General features: G+C 40.3%; 1 protein-coding gene across 1 annotated transcript in view; it reads left to right on the forward strand.

Moving 5' to 3' along the window:
* Positions 1 to 9146, forward strand: part of UGCG (UDP-glucose ceramide glucosyltransferase) — a 32596-nt gene extending 23450 nt beyond the window's left edge. Inside the window, exons 4-9 of the mRNA XM_075280375.1 lie at positions 847 to 948; positions 3223 to 3335; positions 5752 to 5930; positions 7468 to 7554; positions 7786 to 7975; positions 8876 to 9146. Coding sequence (XP_075136476.1) covers positions 847 to 948; positions 3223 to 3335; positions 5752 to 5930; positions 7468 to 7554; positions 7786 to 7975; positions 8876 to 9046 — 842 coding nt within the window. The 3' untranslated portion in view covers positions 9047 to 9146. The remainder of the gene's footprint in view (positions 1 to 846; positions 949 to 3222; positions 3336 to 5751; positions 5931 to 7467; positions 7555 to 7785; positions 7976 to 8875) is intronic.
* The last annotated feature ends 4656 nt before the right edge of the window (positions 9147 to 13802 follow it).

A 13802-nucleotide genomic window follows, 5' to 3' on the forward strand; every position in this document is an offset into this window, starting at 1 on the left:
TTTAAACAGAATATGGGAGAAGTGCTCTGAAGTGTTTGGATCTGGTGGAGATCCAAGGGTCATGCATTGAGATAGTCAGGACCTATAAGTATCTGGGCGTGATCCTGAATAATAAACTAGACTGGGCTGATCACCTGGAGGCGCTGCACTGAAAGGGCCACAGCAGGCTGTACCTGCTCAGAAGGCTGAGGGCCTTCGGAGTCCAGGGGCCACTTCTTAGGGCCTTTTTCAACTCTGTGTTTGCTTCAGCCTTTTTTTTTGGTGTGGCCTGCTGGGGGAGCAGTATATCAACCAGGGACAGAAATAGACTTGACAGGCTGATCAGAAGGGCCAGCTCTGTCCTGGGAAGCCCCCTGGACCCAGTACAGGTGGTGGGTGACAGACGGATACTGTCTGTGGTGACCTCCATGCGGGAGAACAAATCCCACCCCAGGTATGGGACCCTGATGGGACTTGGTAGCACTGTAAGTGACCGTCTGCTTCACCCCAAGTGTGAGAAGGAGCGCTATCGCAGGTCCTTCCTTCCAACCACGATCAGGCTGTATAATCTACATCAGACCAAGTGAAGAGAGAGAGAGAGAGAGAGAGCTAAATGATCCTGAAGTCTTCTTTTTCTTTTCTACCTTAGCTGCTATGGATTCCTAGTATTTTTCTCAGCTTATGTGTGTCTACATCTGTAATATATTACTGTTTTTATTTTGCTGTATCTGTATTATCATGCTGCTGTAACACTGAAATTTCCCCACTGTGGGACTATTAAAGGATTATCTTATCTTAGTGTAATGTATAAAGTTTAGGTAATAGTGTCAATAAATACTATCTTTTTTTTTTTTTTCTTCTTCATAGGTGGTAAAAAGGTTGGAATTAACCCCAAAATAAACAACCTAATGCCAGGATATGAACTTGCCAAGTATGATCTCATATGGATTTGTGATAGTGGGATTAAAGGTATGTTGATCAAAGAAAACTTCATTAGACATTTTTCTAATATTTTCAGTATTACATACTTATTGTTGTGTAGGAAACTAATCATTTCTAGGGATTGCCTTCATTTGTGTGAATCAAAAGTTGTTAATACCTAAGCAGCCTTCAGGTCCCAAGGTACAGTATCCCTCTGGAGGCCGCTCAGAATGGCTGCAGTAGCAGCCATCATTGTTTATTTAAGTTGGCCTATTTTTGTGTAGTTATTGAGGTCCCTGTAGAACAAAATTTGGCACTGCAGCACTTTCATGATCTTTATGAGGCCAGCGGGACTTGATAAGATCTGTTTATCCTTCCATATCCTCCTAGTGCATAATGTTGCTTATGTTATCCTTTCTGAAAACAAAGCATTACCCCAGGCGCAATTGAATGTCAAGTGACAGCTAGGGCCTCATTTAGTCACTGACCAGTCTAAAAAACAGAAATGCTGTGTGAAATACAAATATTGTGCAGATACCACATATGCACAATTGTAATGCTTTAAACTTGGATTAAAAACACAGCAAGCAAAGCATTTAAGGGAAGAGAACAACCTTTATCCTCCAAGTTCCAGGCACATTAATGCGGTATTCTGGCCAGTATAAAAAAAAAAAAAAGGGCAAAATGGCAGAAAAAAGTGATACTCCTCTCAGCAATCCCCTGGCACGTCTGTTCCAGTACTTCTTTGGTTCACTGCTAAGCTCTACTTTATGATCCTTCTCATGTGAAATAACCGTTCAACTAGTCACTGATTGTGACAGGTAAATAACGCAGCATTGATTGGATGAGATGTTATGTCCCGTGTGTCAAGCTGGAGCAAATAGTGGAGAACAATGAATATCTGGGCAGTGTCAGAAGTGCTATTTGGATTGTCAACCTTTAAAAAAGAAATAAATAAATGTAAAAAAAATCCATTTTGATATTTTACAGAAAAAGTAAAAATAAATAAATGACCATCCAGACAACTGAATGCACTAATCTACATATACCACCAGTTGGGGTCAACTCAGTTTATCTCATGAAAATGGCTGAATCACTGAATACGCACTTGCGTGTCATGTCAACCCTTTTACCTCATAGATTGTAGGCTTTTGCAAGTGGGACCCTTACTCCTAATAACTACTTTTCTCTCTGCATGATTTGAGCAGACACCGCATGGAAAACACACAGACCCCATTATAGTCTATTGGGTCCGTGTGCTTTCATTGCTCACCGCTTTTTAATGCGTTCGGTATTCCATTCCCAAGTGGACTCATCGAACACAATAACAGACACAGATATGAAACAGGCCTAAGAAAGGTGGTCACATGGTGTGTGATTTCAGTGGAGTGGTGGGTACATTGAGCCTTTAAGTATTCACCAGAAACAAGCTGCCGGCATCAGACAAGTACTGGTGCCCACCATCAGGGCTCTGGAAACTACACTAATGCATTATATAATGTCATGGCCGTTGTTATATCAAGGTCAATTATACTGCAACATAGTGACTTTCTGGAAGAGACCCCAAGTGATGGGATTGGGGGGGGGGTCCAATAGCTTCATACACATTATTGAGCTACCACATTACAATTGGCTCCCCAGATTATTTTTCTTTTTTTTTTTACTTTTTTGAGGCCGATTTTTTTTTAAAATACTTATCAATAAAAGTCAAATATTAGTTAGTTTTCTACCTTCTGTGATGAAATTTCTATATTAGAGTGACCTCTGAATTAATCTGTGTGACATGATAAATTTACTATTGAGGGGAATTTGACTACAAGACTTCCAGTAAGTTATGATGTTGCTCCTCCCCCTCCCCTTTCCTGTCTTATAGCATACTTTTGTTTTTCTACTTCCTTTAGTTCTAGTTTTTTCTTAAATGTAAATCTTTGCTTCGCAAACCTCCTGGTAATGGGTCACAGTCAAGGAAGTACGGTATATAAGCTGTGAGATTTTTAGAAAACTATATAACTCTTCTTCCTGCTTTTATGCCTGTAAGAACAATTGCTCAGTGTAAGGGTATGTTGCTATTTAAAGGGGCAGTCCCCTCCATTTCCCATCACCTGGATTTTTCTGTTAACTTTTTGTTATACAACTAAGCAATGTGGAAAACCCCTTTCTTGATGTGACTGGTTTTGGCTGTGGAAACACCAGTGATCAGAGGTTACTTGTGTGTTTGTGTCCAGTGCTGGCACATTTCTATGATTTGCTTATGTGTGTTGCCAAAGCTTCGCTGGGTAGGATTGTTGTTAACTTATTTTTTTTTTCTTTTAATTATTACAGTGAAACCAGACACCCTGACGGACATGGCCAATCAGATGACAGAAAAAGTTGGCTTAGTCCATGGACTTCCTTATGTGGCAGACAGGCAAGGGTTTGCTGCTACACTAGAGCAGGTAAGCTGTATGTGATCTTTGCTAAACTTGTTTTTTCACCTTGGTAAATTATAGCTATGTGACTGACATCTGGGTGTGTAACTGGAATAGCTACACATTCCTGAAGCGGACATGTTTTTCTTTTCTCCTTGCTCTTCAAACAGTGATGTAATGTATGCAAACATGGCTGTGTGTTAGGATTTACAACAGAGGCTCTCTCACTTTTAATGTCAGATAAAACTGATGTTATATTTTATTTATTTATTTTACTATTTTATTTACAAGGTTTAGGAATCTTTCTGTTTTGTGACCAAGGAATAACTCCTTGATGGAGACAAAAGCTCTTTGGCAGAGTCCCATTTCATCAAATGCCAGACACAGCATTATGTATTGTATGGCAACTTCTCAAATGCATTGTACTTGAATCAGGAGTGAGCTGTAGGACCGGTCTTGTAACAGATAAACATTATATCAGCTGGGTGTTAAGACCCCCACCAATCTGATATCAATGACCTATCCTAAGGATAAGTTATGAAAGTTAAATGTCCAGAAAATCCCCTTAATGTACTTTTTATTATCTGTTTGTTGTATTTTGGGGACTGAAATAAACTGTAGAGTACCCTGCAATTTTGCCATTCCTTCTGCTTTTTGGAAAGTGTTTTTTTTTTTTTTTTTTTTTTTAATAGATTCTTTATTTATAACAAAAATAAACACAGATCAGTAACGTAGCAGGGGACATACAGGGGACCACATTCGGAACAGAACAAACAACAACAAAACGGGGGGGCTGAGGGGAGGGAGAGAGAGAAGAGGGGAAGGGTGAGCGACTCCAACCCCCGGCGGCGGGGAACATGGCCTACGAATGAGTCCTCAACCCATCACATCTCTGTATGATTGTGAACCCTGGAAGAGAATTGCTTTTTGGAAAGTTATTGGAATCCACCTAACTAGGGCTCTTGAAGTCCTTGTCAGACAGTGGAATGCAGCTGAAGGTGTGTTGCTCCTCTACAAGTGTCTTCACAAAGGCTTGGTGACCTAGTTTCAGCAGAATTTTTTGAAAGCTACTTTTGTAGTGACTTGTTCCCAGCCTGCCTAACAACATCTTCCTCGTGTTTCATTTGCCTCATATTGTTACCGTGTAACTCCTAGTAAGAGGATACTCAGCTTCTTTCCCCCCCTCCGGCATTTCCTAGAGTTGGCATTTGTCATCTATATTAAGGCGGCACATGGTATTGTCCCCTTTACAGCCAAGGACAATGAGCTTTTAACAATACAAATCACTGGGGTATTCAGATTTACATTAGCCTGTACAATCTATATGGGAAGCTGTAGGAAAAAGATGTAGTATTTTGCTGATAGTTTTAATGGCATTTCAAGTTCATGTAGTCCTGCAGTCTTTTGGATTACACCAACTTTCTAAATAGGGGCATCTACCTCTACCAAAATGGCTTCTAAACCACTTACATGCTGCTTTAGGAGCTGTTAGTGTCATAGCAAGCATACAAAAAAATGTGTTAAACTACAGTCCTGCTGCGGAGTAAATCAACTTTTAACCTGCATGCAAATAATAGCTTTGGGGCTGGTGGTACCTGCCAGAGCACCAGCCAGAGTTTTTGCCAATCTTGGCTGCAAAGTTACTTTCTAGCTGTAACAAAATCGCCATCTCACTATGTCTCCAACACAGTAGGGATTTTGGTGGTAATAGTCTACCTTTAACCCTGTTACCACTATGCCATTTGAGTAACCATTGCCCTTAAAATCTACAAGGGAAGGCAGGTGAAGACGATAAGTCCTTGTGGGCAAACTTCTATTTCCTACTTGTATCTGATGTCAAATAGTTAGTTTTGCGTGTTGTATTATGTGTAAATCCCTCAAAATGTACAACACCATGGAATTAATGGTGCTATATAAATAATAATAATGTTTATCACTAGTGCAATATCTTATAGGAGCATTTTACTGTGATTTGGAGGCAGCTAATGGGACATTATACTGTGTGTGTGTGTGTGGGGGGGATAAAGCCCCACTAGAGCTCCCTCACACACAGTATAAAACTCCTTATTGACTCCTTTACTCCATTTGACCATAAGGGAAGGTTAAGTTAATCTATAAAGTTATTTTTTCCAAATTTTTCTTGTCTAAACTTGGGATGTCTTATATTCAGCTATTGGTCGGCTCAGACCTTCACCTGATGGCCCGGGACCGTTTAATAAAAGTAATTGCGTACCTCTGTTCGGATGTGCTGGCACTAGAGAAACCTGGGGTGAATTTATAGGGCCTATTCACATCTATAGCTATTTCTTACGGACACTAAACAAATTAGATATACACTGCAGTTTGGTAATATAGTATGTTCCTTTTTCTAATAATTGTTCCATTAACTACATTGCATTCTATTCTTAATATATGTAACTGTCTCTTCCTTTTTATTGTTCAGGTTTATTTTGGGACTTCCCATCCGAGGTCATATATTTCTGCAAATGTTACTGGTTTCAAGTGTGTAACAGGAATGTCATGTTTAATGAGGAAAGAAATTTTAGACCAGGCTGGTGGACTTATTGCATTTGCACAGTATATAGCTGAAGACTATTTTATGGCTAAGGCAATAGCAGATCGGTAAGTTGTGCGCTACAGCTACACAAATGTTAGCTACCTGGAGATCTTTTTCATTGTGATCTGAAATCTGAATGATTTTGCAAGTATTGGTAAATGTTTTTGTTTATATACAGCAGGGGTCCTCAAACTGCGGCCCGTGGGCCACATGCGGCCCGCCAAGCACTTCTGTCTGGCCCTGCCGACAATGCCGGCAGGCGTGCGTTTATAATGAAGCTCCTGGGGAGCTCAGGCCAGGCCATGGAGCGCACTTCACTTTACCTATTGAAGGGCACCGCTCCCGATGTCTGTGCGACCTGCTCTGCCTCCAGCCCACTGTTTAAAAAGTTTGAGGACCCCTGATATACAGTGTATGTATAGATTATACTGTATCATACGGGTACGTTCACACGGGGTGTTTTGCAGGCAGATTTTGATGCAGAATCTGCCTCAAAATTCACCTGCAAAAACGCTTCCCATTCATTTCAATGGAAGTCACCCGTTTTTTTTCTCCGCTAGCGATTTTTTTTTTTTTTTTTTTTTTTTTTTTTTTTTCAGGTAGCAGAAAAAAAAAATGCGACATGCCCTATTTTCACTTGGATTCCGTGGCGCGAGTCAGCCATGGCGTCCATGGCTCGTGACTCCCTCCTGATTAGGCCCATTCATCCAGGACTAATCTGGAGCAGGATACCGATGCAGTGCAGTCACTGCTAGCTGCGCGAAAAAGCCACACGGCAGAAAAGTTTTCTGTCATGTGAACGCCACTTGTGTTCTACTGTAGGTTGTTTTTCAAAGCTTGAACAACTATGCCTGTAAATACAGTTAGGGCTTCAAGATCTATCCAACAGAAAACTATTTTGCATGTGTTTAACCTGTGTTGGGAGATTTGCTTGTATATACACTGAATGTGCAGCAGAGATAACATGTAAATTCAACTCTTTGCTGTGCTTTTTCACTGCCTCCTTCCCTCTTTCACTGCCTCCAACCCTCTCAAAATAATAAATCTATATTGCCCTTTGTATGGACCCAACTCTAGATGTGACATTAGCTAATGTGACACAAGCAGTGGTTCAGCTGATTGTGCATTATAGCCAGGTTTACACCAGGCAGTAATTTGCCACAGCACATATTTGTGAAGAACTTAAAAATATCATGTACTTGTACTTTCCACAGTAATTTGTGGCAGGATGTGTGTAGTGTTGCAGTATTATGAGGTTCTTGACCATGCAGCACATGCTTTCGTCTTGTGGTCATCACTTGAAGACCATCCAAAGAAGTCCACTTCTTAAAGGGGTTATCAAGGATTAGAAAACATGGCTGCCAGTGTCTTCTCAGGAAGTGACATCACACCTGTTGGTTACATGGCCATGCTGCAGCTCAGTCGTATTTCTTTGAATAGCCTTGTGACCAATGGATATTATTTTACTTCCTTAAAAGAAGAAAGGATCTATGTTTTCCAATCGTGGATAACAAATAAGATAAATTAATTTCCCTTATTTATCAAACTATTTTCTCTCGACTTCCAAATGTAATAGTATATATTTTTGTTTCTTTTGTTCAGAGGTTGGAAATTTTCTATGGCTACGCAGGTTGCAATGCAAAATTCTGGCTGTTATTCCATTTCCCAGTTTCAGTCTAGGATGATAAGGTAAGTTTACCTTCTTTATATTTCTTTCTTTCAATGATGTTGAGAAAAACCAGGTATGGCCCTAAGTAGCAGTTAAAGGCTTTGTTCTTGGTTTTGTTTTGTTGTAAAATTTTTCGACAAAAATGATTTGTTGATTCCTTGACCATATTGGGATTTTATATGTGAGAATGCGTGAAAAATCTAAATACAAATTTAAAAAAAAAAATCAATAATTTATTTAATTTCTTGCAGATGGACTAAGCTCAGAATTAACATGGTACCCGCCACAATTGTGTGTGAACCAATATCTGAATGTTTTGTTTCAAGTTTAATAATCGGCTGGGCCGCACACCACATCTTCCGATGGGACATCATGGTGTTTTTTATGTGCCACTGTTTGGCTTGGTTTATATTTGATTATATACAACTCCGGGGTGTGCAGGTATGTCCTGCTATATATTGTTTGAATAATCATTATTTATTATTACGTTGTTTTTTTCAGTGAATTTGTAACCTGTTTAAAAAGTGTCTTTTGACTTGACCATCTTAACCTGAATTTCCTTTCATATATATATCTTAAGTTAGCTTGGTAGAAACATGGTGCGGACCCAACCAGTCAAGACAGGGACACAAAATGTGCAGCAAGCTGGTTTATTTAGAGAAAAAAAAAACAGGAAAGTAAATAAACCTTGACTTCAGGCACAAAATAAAACAAAATACAGCCTTAACTTCAGGCAAAAACAAAATAAAAACCTGCTCGTCTAAGCGACTAACTAAAACAGTAGGTTAACCTAACTATGCGTGTGGCTTACTTCCAGCCACACAAACAAAACAAGAAGCAGTATTGTTTCGCCAGGCTCAGGATTACAGGACAGAACCATACACCTTCTTTCACCTCATGGAACTGTACGCAATACAGAAGCTGCAGCCTTTTCTGTCCCAGTAATGAGCCCAGGATCTACACCTGGGCTGAGGCCTAATCCAGATCTGCCCTGGACCACACGTATGTCAGAAACCTGGGGCTGATATATCTGGACTCCAGCACTCTGTCACTTTCTCACTATATATATATATATATATATATATATGTTACTTGCTGCTGCTGAATCTCCATAGAAGGATAAAAATTTAATTTTTTAGCTGATTTGCCATGATGAATCATATTGATAGCACATTGTAGCCAGGATGCTAGGCAGGTAGTAGACTTATTCCTCACCAGTTTCAATATTCCATATAGAAGCTAATACAACATCTATATCACCGTCCCTAGACCTTGGAGAGCTATGTTTTAGAAAATGCAAACATTCAAGCAAATAATGTGCGTTTTCTTTGTCTCCATCAGGGTGGGTCTCTTCCTTTTTCCAAACTGGACTATGCAGTTGCGTGGTTTATCAGAGAGTCTATGACGATATACATCTTTTTATCTGCCCTGTGGGATCCCACAATCAGCTGGAGGACGGGACGATATAGATTACGATGTGGAGGCACAGCAGAAGAAATCCTAGATGTATAGTTTTGGACCTTTAATTGTATATAAAAAAAAACAAAACAAAAAAAAAAAGCAAAAAAAAAGTATTATAAATTATGTTTATATGAATGCTTTTAAAGAAAAACTACCTTTTGAATAGTTTTTACATGTATGTTTTGCTATCTGATCCTTAATTTATTTTGCATGGCACTTGTATCTGTGAAGATGAGATGTTTGTAATCTGGGCCATACAGGGGCAATATATTGTCTATTTTGGGTGAACAAAACTGAATGAATAGGAGTGCTCTACAGTAAACGGCATACAAGGCAGAAAGCGACTTCTCAGTATGAAGGGACAAGTGGGAAAAAGTTGTATTTTTTCCAAGGAACAATAATTCAGCAATGGCAAAGCTTCTGAGCCTTTACCTGAGAATATCTACAGAGGTGTGAAACCTCCACGTGCCGACTCACTCCCACTTGGACGAAACTCTGCTCCATTAGTGTATAAATTATTCGGCTACCTCTTCACATTACAGCAGTTCTAAGACCGTCAATAATGGCAAAAATGTGTTATCAGAAGCATGTATGCATTAAATTTACACAGTGGAGGCTGCCGGTTTGTTTGCTGCAAAAGGATTTTTGAGAATACAAGCTGCAAAATTGAGTGGGAACCATAGGTACTACGTGATCATTGGAGTCATGGCTTCCATTTGATAGTTTGTTATGAAAGCCAATATTTATGAGAATGCAAAGTTATTGTTTACACTGCGATTTGTATATGAAAATTGTTAGATCTGAAGTGTAAAGTTGGGTCCACAAACATGTCATGACTTTTAACTAGGAAGAGATTGGAAGTATAAAGTGTGCCTTATACTTTGTTTCTCTTAGGGATGTCATGATCTTGTCTCCTATAAAACAGCAGTGTGTGTATCCATCCTTTGAGAGATTGTCTTCCTAGCTGTTACTGCACTTAACCAAAAGTAGACTGTTTGATTGCTCCATATGGCTTGCCATGCTCCTAAAGGCCATTGCTAAATCATTTCTTTCCCCCGTCGGGAACCTTGCTAATCTCAATGCTCAAACTAGCCTTTACTTCTAAACTTCCTCCTGGTGAGGTGTTCTTAGTTTTTTTGTTTTTTTTTCTTTTGAGCCTTTGTTTTATTATTTCCTAGCTTTGTTCTGCTTTTCTCTTTATACAAAAAAAAAATGCAGTTTAGTAATTCACGCATTGAAACTATTTTCTTACTTCACATAAAATTGCTAAAAACGAGTCATTTTTGTGACCTGTATTTAGTATCTTTTTAATGCATGTATAATATTCAAAATGAAACTCACAGTAAATATTGTAAATATATATTTAAATGTGTACAAAAAAAAAATTAAGGATGTATTTACCGTAACTGAGAAGCTGTAAACAGTCTTAATTTATTAGCTATCAAACATGTCTACTACTAGGTTGTCTGCTTTATACAGTTGGATATTTTTTAATCTACTCTTGTGTAACAATGTGAATAGATGTAAATGCATGCTGTATATTATTCCTTGCTTCTGTAACTATTTGTCCTTGGTGTTCCCAGCTGTAATGTCTGATCTCCTGTATAGCTCTGGTGAACTGGGCAGATTTTGGTTATGTATATGCTTTGGAAAGAAGTGAACAGGAAATGCATAAGCCTTTAATATGTGTACATGTGTCTTATGTCACCCCCATCTCACTCCATGTTATCAACACACTGGCTAGTGGAAAGGTCTGACTCTTTTATTACACCTACGTACAGTATATGCCAAGACCTCACCCATTTATAAAAGCAATAATTACCTCTAACATTTGTATGGGCACTTCCCGTACTGTGTATTAATTTACATCAATATTTGTTCAAATCTTCCTTCTCCCATAAACAATTTTTTTTGGCCAAGACCGCCTTAGCCAGCTTTAATATTTTGCCTTATGACATCATGATTTTTGGTTTGAAGGGCATCTGTTTTTGACAGGTGGGGTTAGGCTTTTGTTGCATGTTCGCTTTCTTTACATGAATCGGGGATGAGGTACCCTGATGAAATGGCACATTGCAAACCAGTCTAGTTGTGATCCACATGAGCTATTCATGAAATGCTTTTTGTTTTACATTTTGTACTTTATTTTTTTTTTTTTTTTTTATGTTTAGTGAAGTTTGGTTGATGCCATCCATAACGCTGCTATCCCCATAATACACTGTGCTATCTGGAAGCTTATTGGTGTATGCAGTGTATATACAGAATGAAGGCTGGACAGACTTCAAGGTTTTTTTATGTTTTCTAGGTATAATCCTTGATATTTTGCACTTCTCGTACATCTGCTTATGGAGGCATAAAGTGAAGCTTCCCTGAAGCACACAGTTGAAGCTCCTGTTTTGTGTTGGTAGTTTTTTTTTGCTTTCAGTGCGGCTGAGAGCATCACAAGCAGAATATTGAATTCCAAATACTGTGTATAAGTGGTCTTAGTAGATGCAAATGCAGAAATGTGTGGAATATTTTCAGTGTTTATTTAAAGTAATTGTTTCTTGTTGGTTGTTCTAAAAATTCAGGACAAAAAATAAATTTTCACAATCAAAAGTTGAAACTTCTGGTATTTCATTTGGTCCAGAATTACTTCCAGTAACTTTCATATTTATATGCTTGTAATTGAAAATTATCATGAGCAATCTTCTAAACTAATTCTTCTATCACAGGAAGATTTTGGTTTTAGTTTGTTCCTTCCATTAAAGGAAATGAGTTTCCTGTAATTGGGATAATGTCATCATGTCTTACTGAACATACTTTGTTTACTGTTTGGGGGAAAATGGCTTTTAACTATATATAGGTTGGGCAATGGATTAAAAAAAAGTGTGGGTTATAACAGTTATAACATTAATGATAGGGAAACCAATTGTCAGATGTCTAACTCTCCATACTGCATGGGGGAGAGGATTAAAAATCAAAAATGAACAAAATTGTATATGGGTATATTAACATCACTTGTATCATCATAGATCAACTTAGATTTATAAATGTATGAAATTTGTATTGGCGAAGATAGTTCGGTAGCAGCAATGGTGCCATACAGAGACTGTAGCAAACAGGTTTATAAAAAAAAAAAAAAAAAAAAAAAAAGCTAAATAAACCTTCACATCAGGCTCACAAATGGGCAAAATAAAATACAGCCTTGACTTCAGACAAAACGGTGTAAAACAAAATCATGCTCATCTGAGTGCTAACTAACAGTAAGTACTAACTGTACGTGGGGCTTACTAACAGCCACACGTATCAAACAAAAAGAGCACAGTACCGTCTCCACAGACTCCGTGTTAAGACAGACCCAGGCACTTCCTCTCACTCCCATGATCTGCCCTGAAGTGCAGGCTCTGCAGCCTTGTATAGCCCAATAACGAACCTGGGACCTACAACTGGGGCTGAAGCCTAAATCTATTTCTAGAAAATTGCTTGGCCACTCTGTGAAACGTTTTACCATTAATGTTAGTTGTTCAATTTAATGTATTCCAAATATTGAAAAATATGAACAAACTAGCAGTACCCGCGACTTCGTCTGCGGCAGTGTGCCCGTATTGCACAGCCCACCTGCAGCGCGGGCCCTCCCTTATTGGCGACCCTGGCCCCCTTTCCACCACCTCCCCTTTCCCCGGCCCCCTGTGCAACGACCCCGGCCCCCTTGCCACCACTCGGCGACCCCGGCTGCCTTTCCATAACCCCCTCGGCTCCGCGACCCTGGCCTCTTCCCACCCCTGCGACCACATGTCCCCTCGCTGAGACCCCAGCGTCCTACCACCACCCCACCCACCCCGGGCCCCCTTTCCACGACTCCGTCCCCCCGATCCCCCTGGCAAACTTCGCGACCCAGGGCCATCTTTCCACCCTTCCCGTGACCTTAGCCCCCCCCCCCCTCCTTTCCACCACCTCCCCTTACCCGGCCCCATATCCAACGACCCTGACTCCCTTTCCATAACCTCCCCGCTCCGCGACCCTGGGCCTCTTCCCACCCCTGCGACCACGTCCCCCCTCTCCGGGACCCTAGCCCCCTTCACCCCCCCCTCCCCCCCCCCGGCAACCACAGACTCCCCAGCTGTGACCGCCTAGTGTCCTGGTGCGTATAGGGTCTGTAGCCTGTGCTGTGCGTGTGAATGCACAGCCATGCACAGTGTGTTTAGGGAAGAGGGTGGTTCGGGGAAGTGTCCCTGATTCCTTTTGCCACTCCCGGGGCCCCGCGGACTGACCTTTTGACGCCGGGCTGCATGCTGTGTACCACCGCCATCTTCTTCGTATCGCTCGGCGTGCGGCTGGAGATGCAATAGCTCCGCCCACCCTCTGTAGGCCGATAGGCTTTGCGGCTGGCTGGAGGCTGTATAGCCACGCCCCCTATTGCTAGCTGCAATCGGCGAGCAGCAGTGACGTCATCTCAGGTCCTTCAGAAGGAGCGTGATTCCGGGACTCCCGGTGGCCAAACCCGGCAGCGTACGGGGGTAAGTATGCGCGTATGTTTCATGCATGGTGCCATTGTAGGTATGTGTGGAATTTGACTGTAATGCGTTCGGCTGTTTTGGCGTGATTGAGCAACAAACATCCAAACACACAAACTTTTCACATTTATAATATTAGTAAGGATTCAATTTTGCGCATATATATATATATATATATATATATATATATATATATACAGTCCCATGAAAAAGTTTGGGCACCCCTATTAATCTTAATCATTTTTAGTTCTAAATATTTTGGTGTTTGCAACATCCATTTCAGTTTGATATATCTAATAACTGATGGACACAGT

The sequence above is a fragment of the Leptodactylus fuscus genome, chromosome 1, assembly GCF_031893055.1.
Source record: "Leptodactylus fuscus isolate aLepFus1 chromosome 1, aLepFus1.hap2, whole genome shotgun sequence".
In the NCBI taxonomy this organism is placed as follows: Eukaryota; Metazoa; Chordata; class Amphibia; order Anura; family Leptodactylidae; genus Leptodactylus; species Leptodactylus fuscus.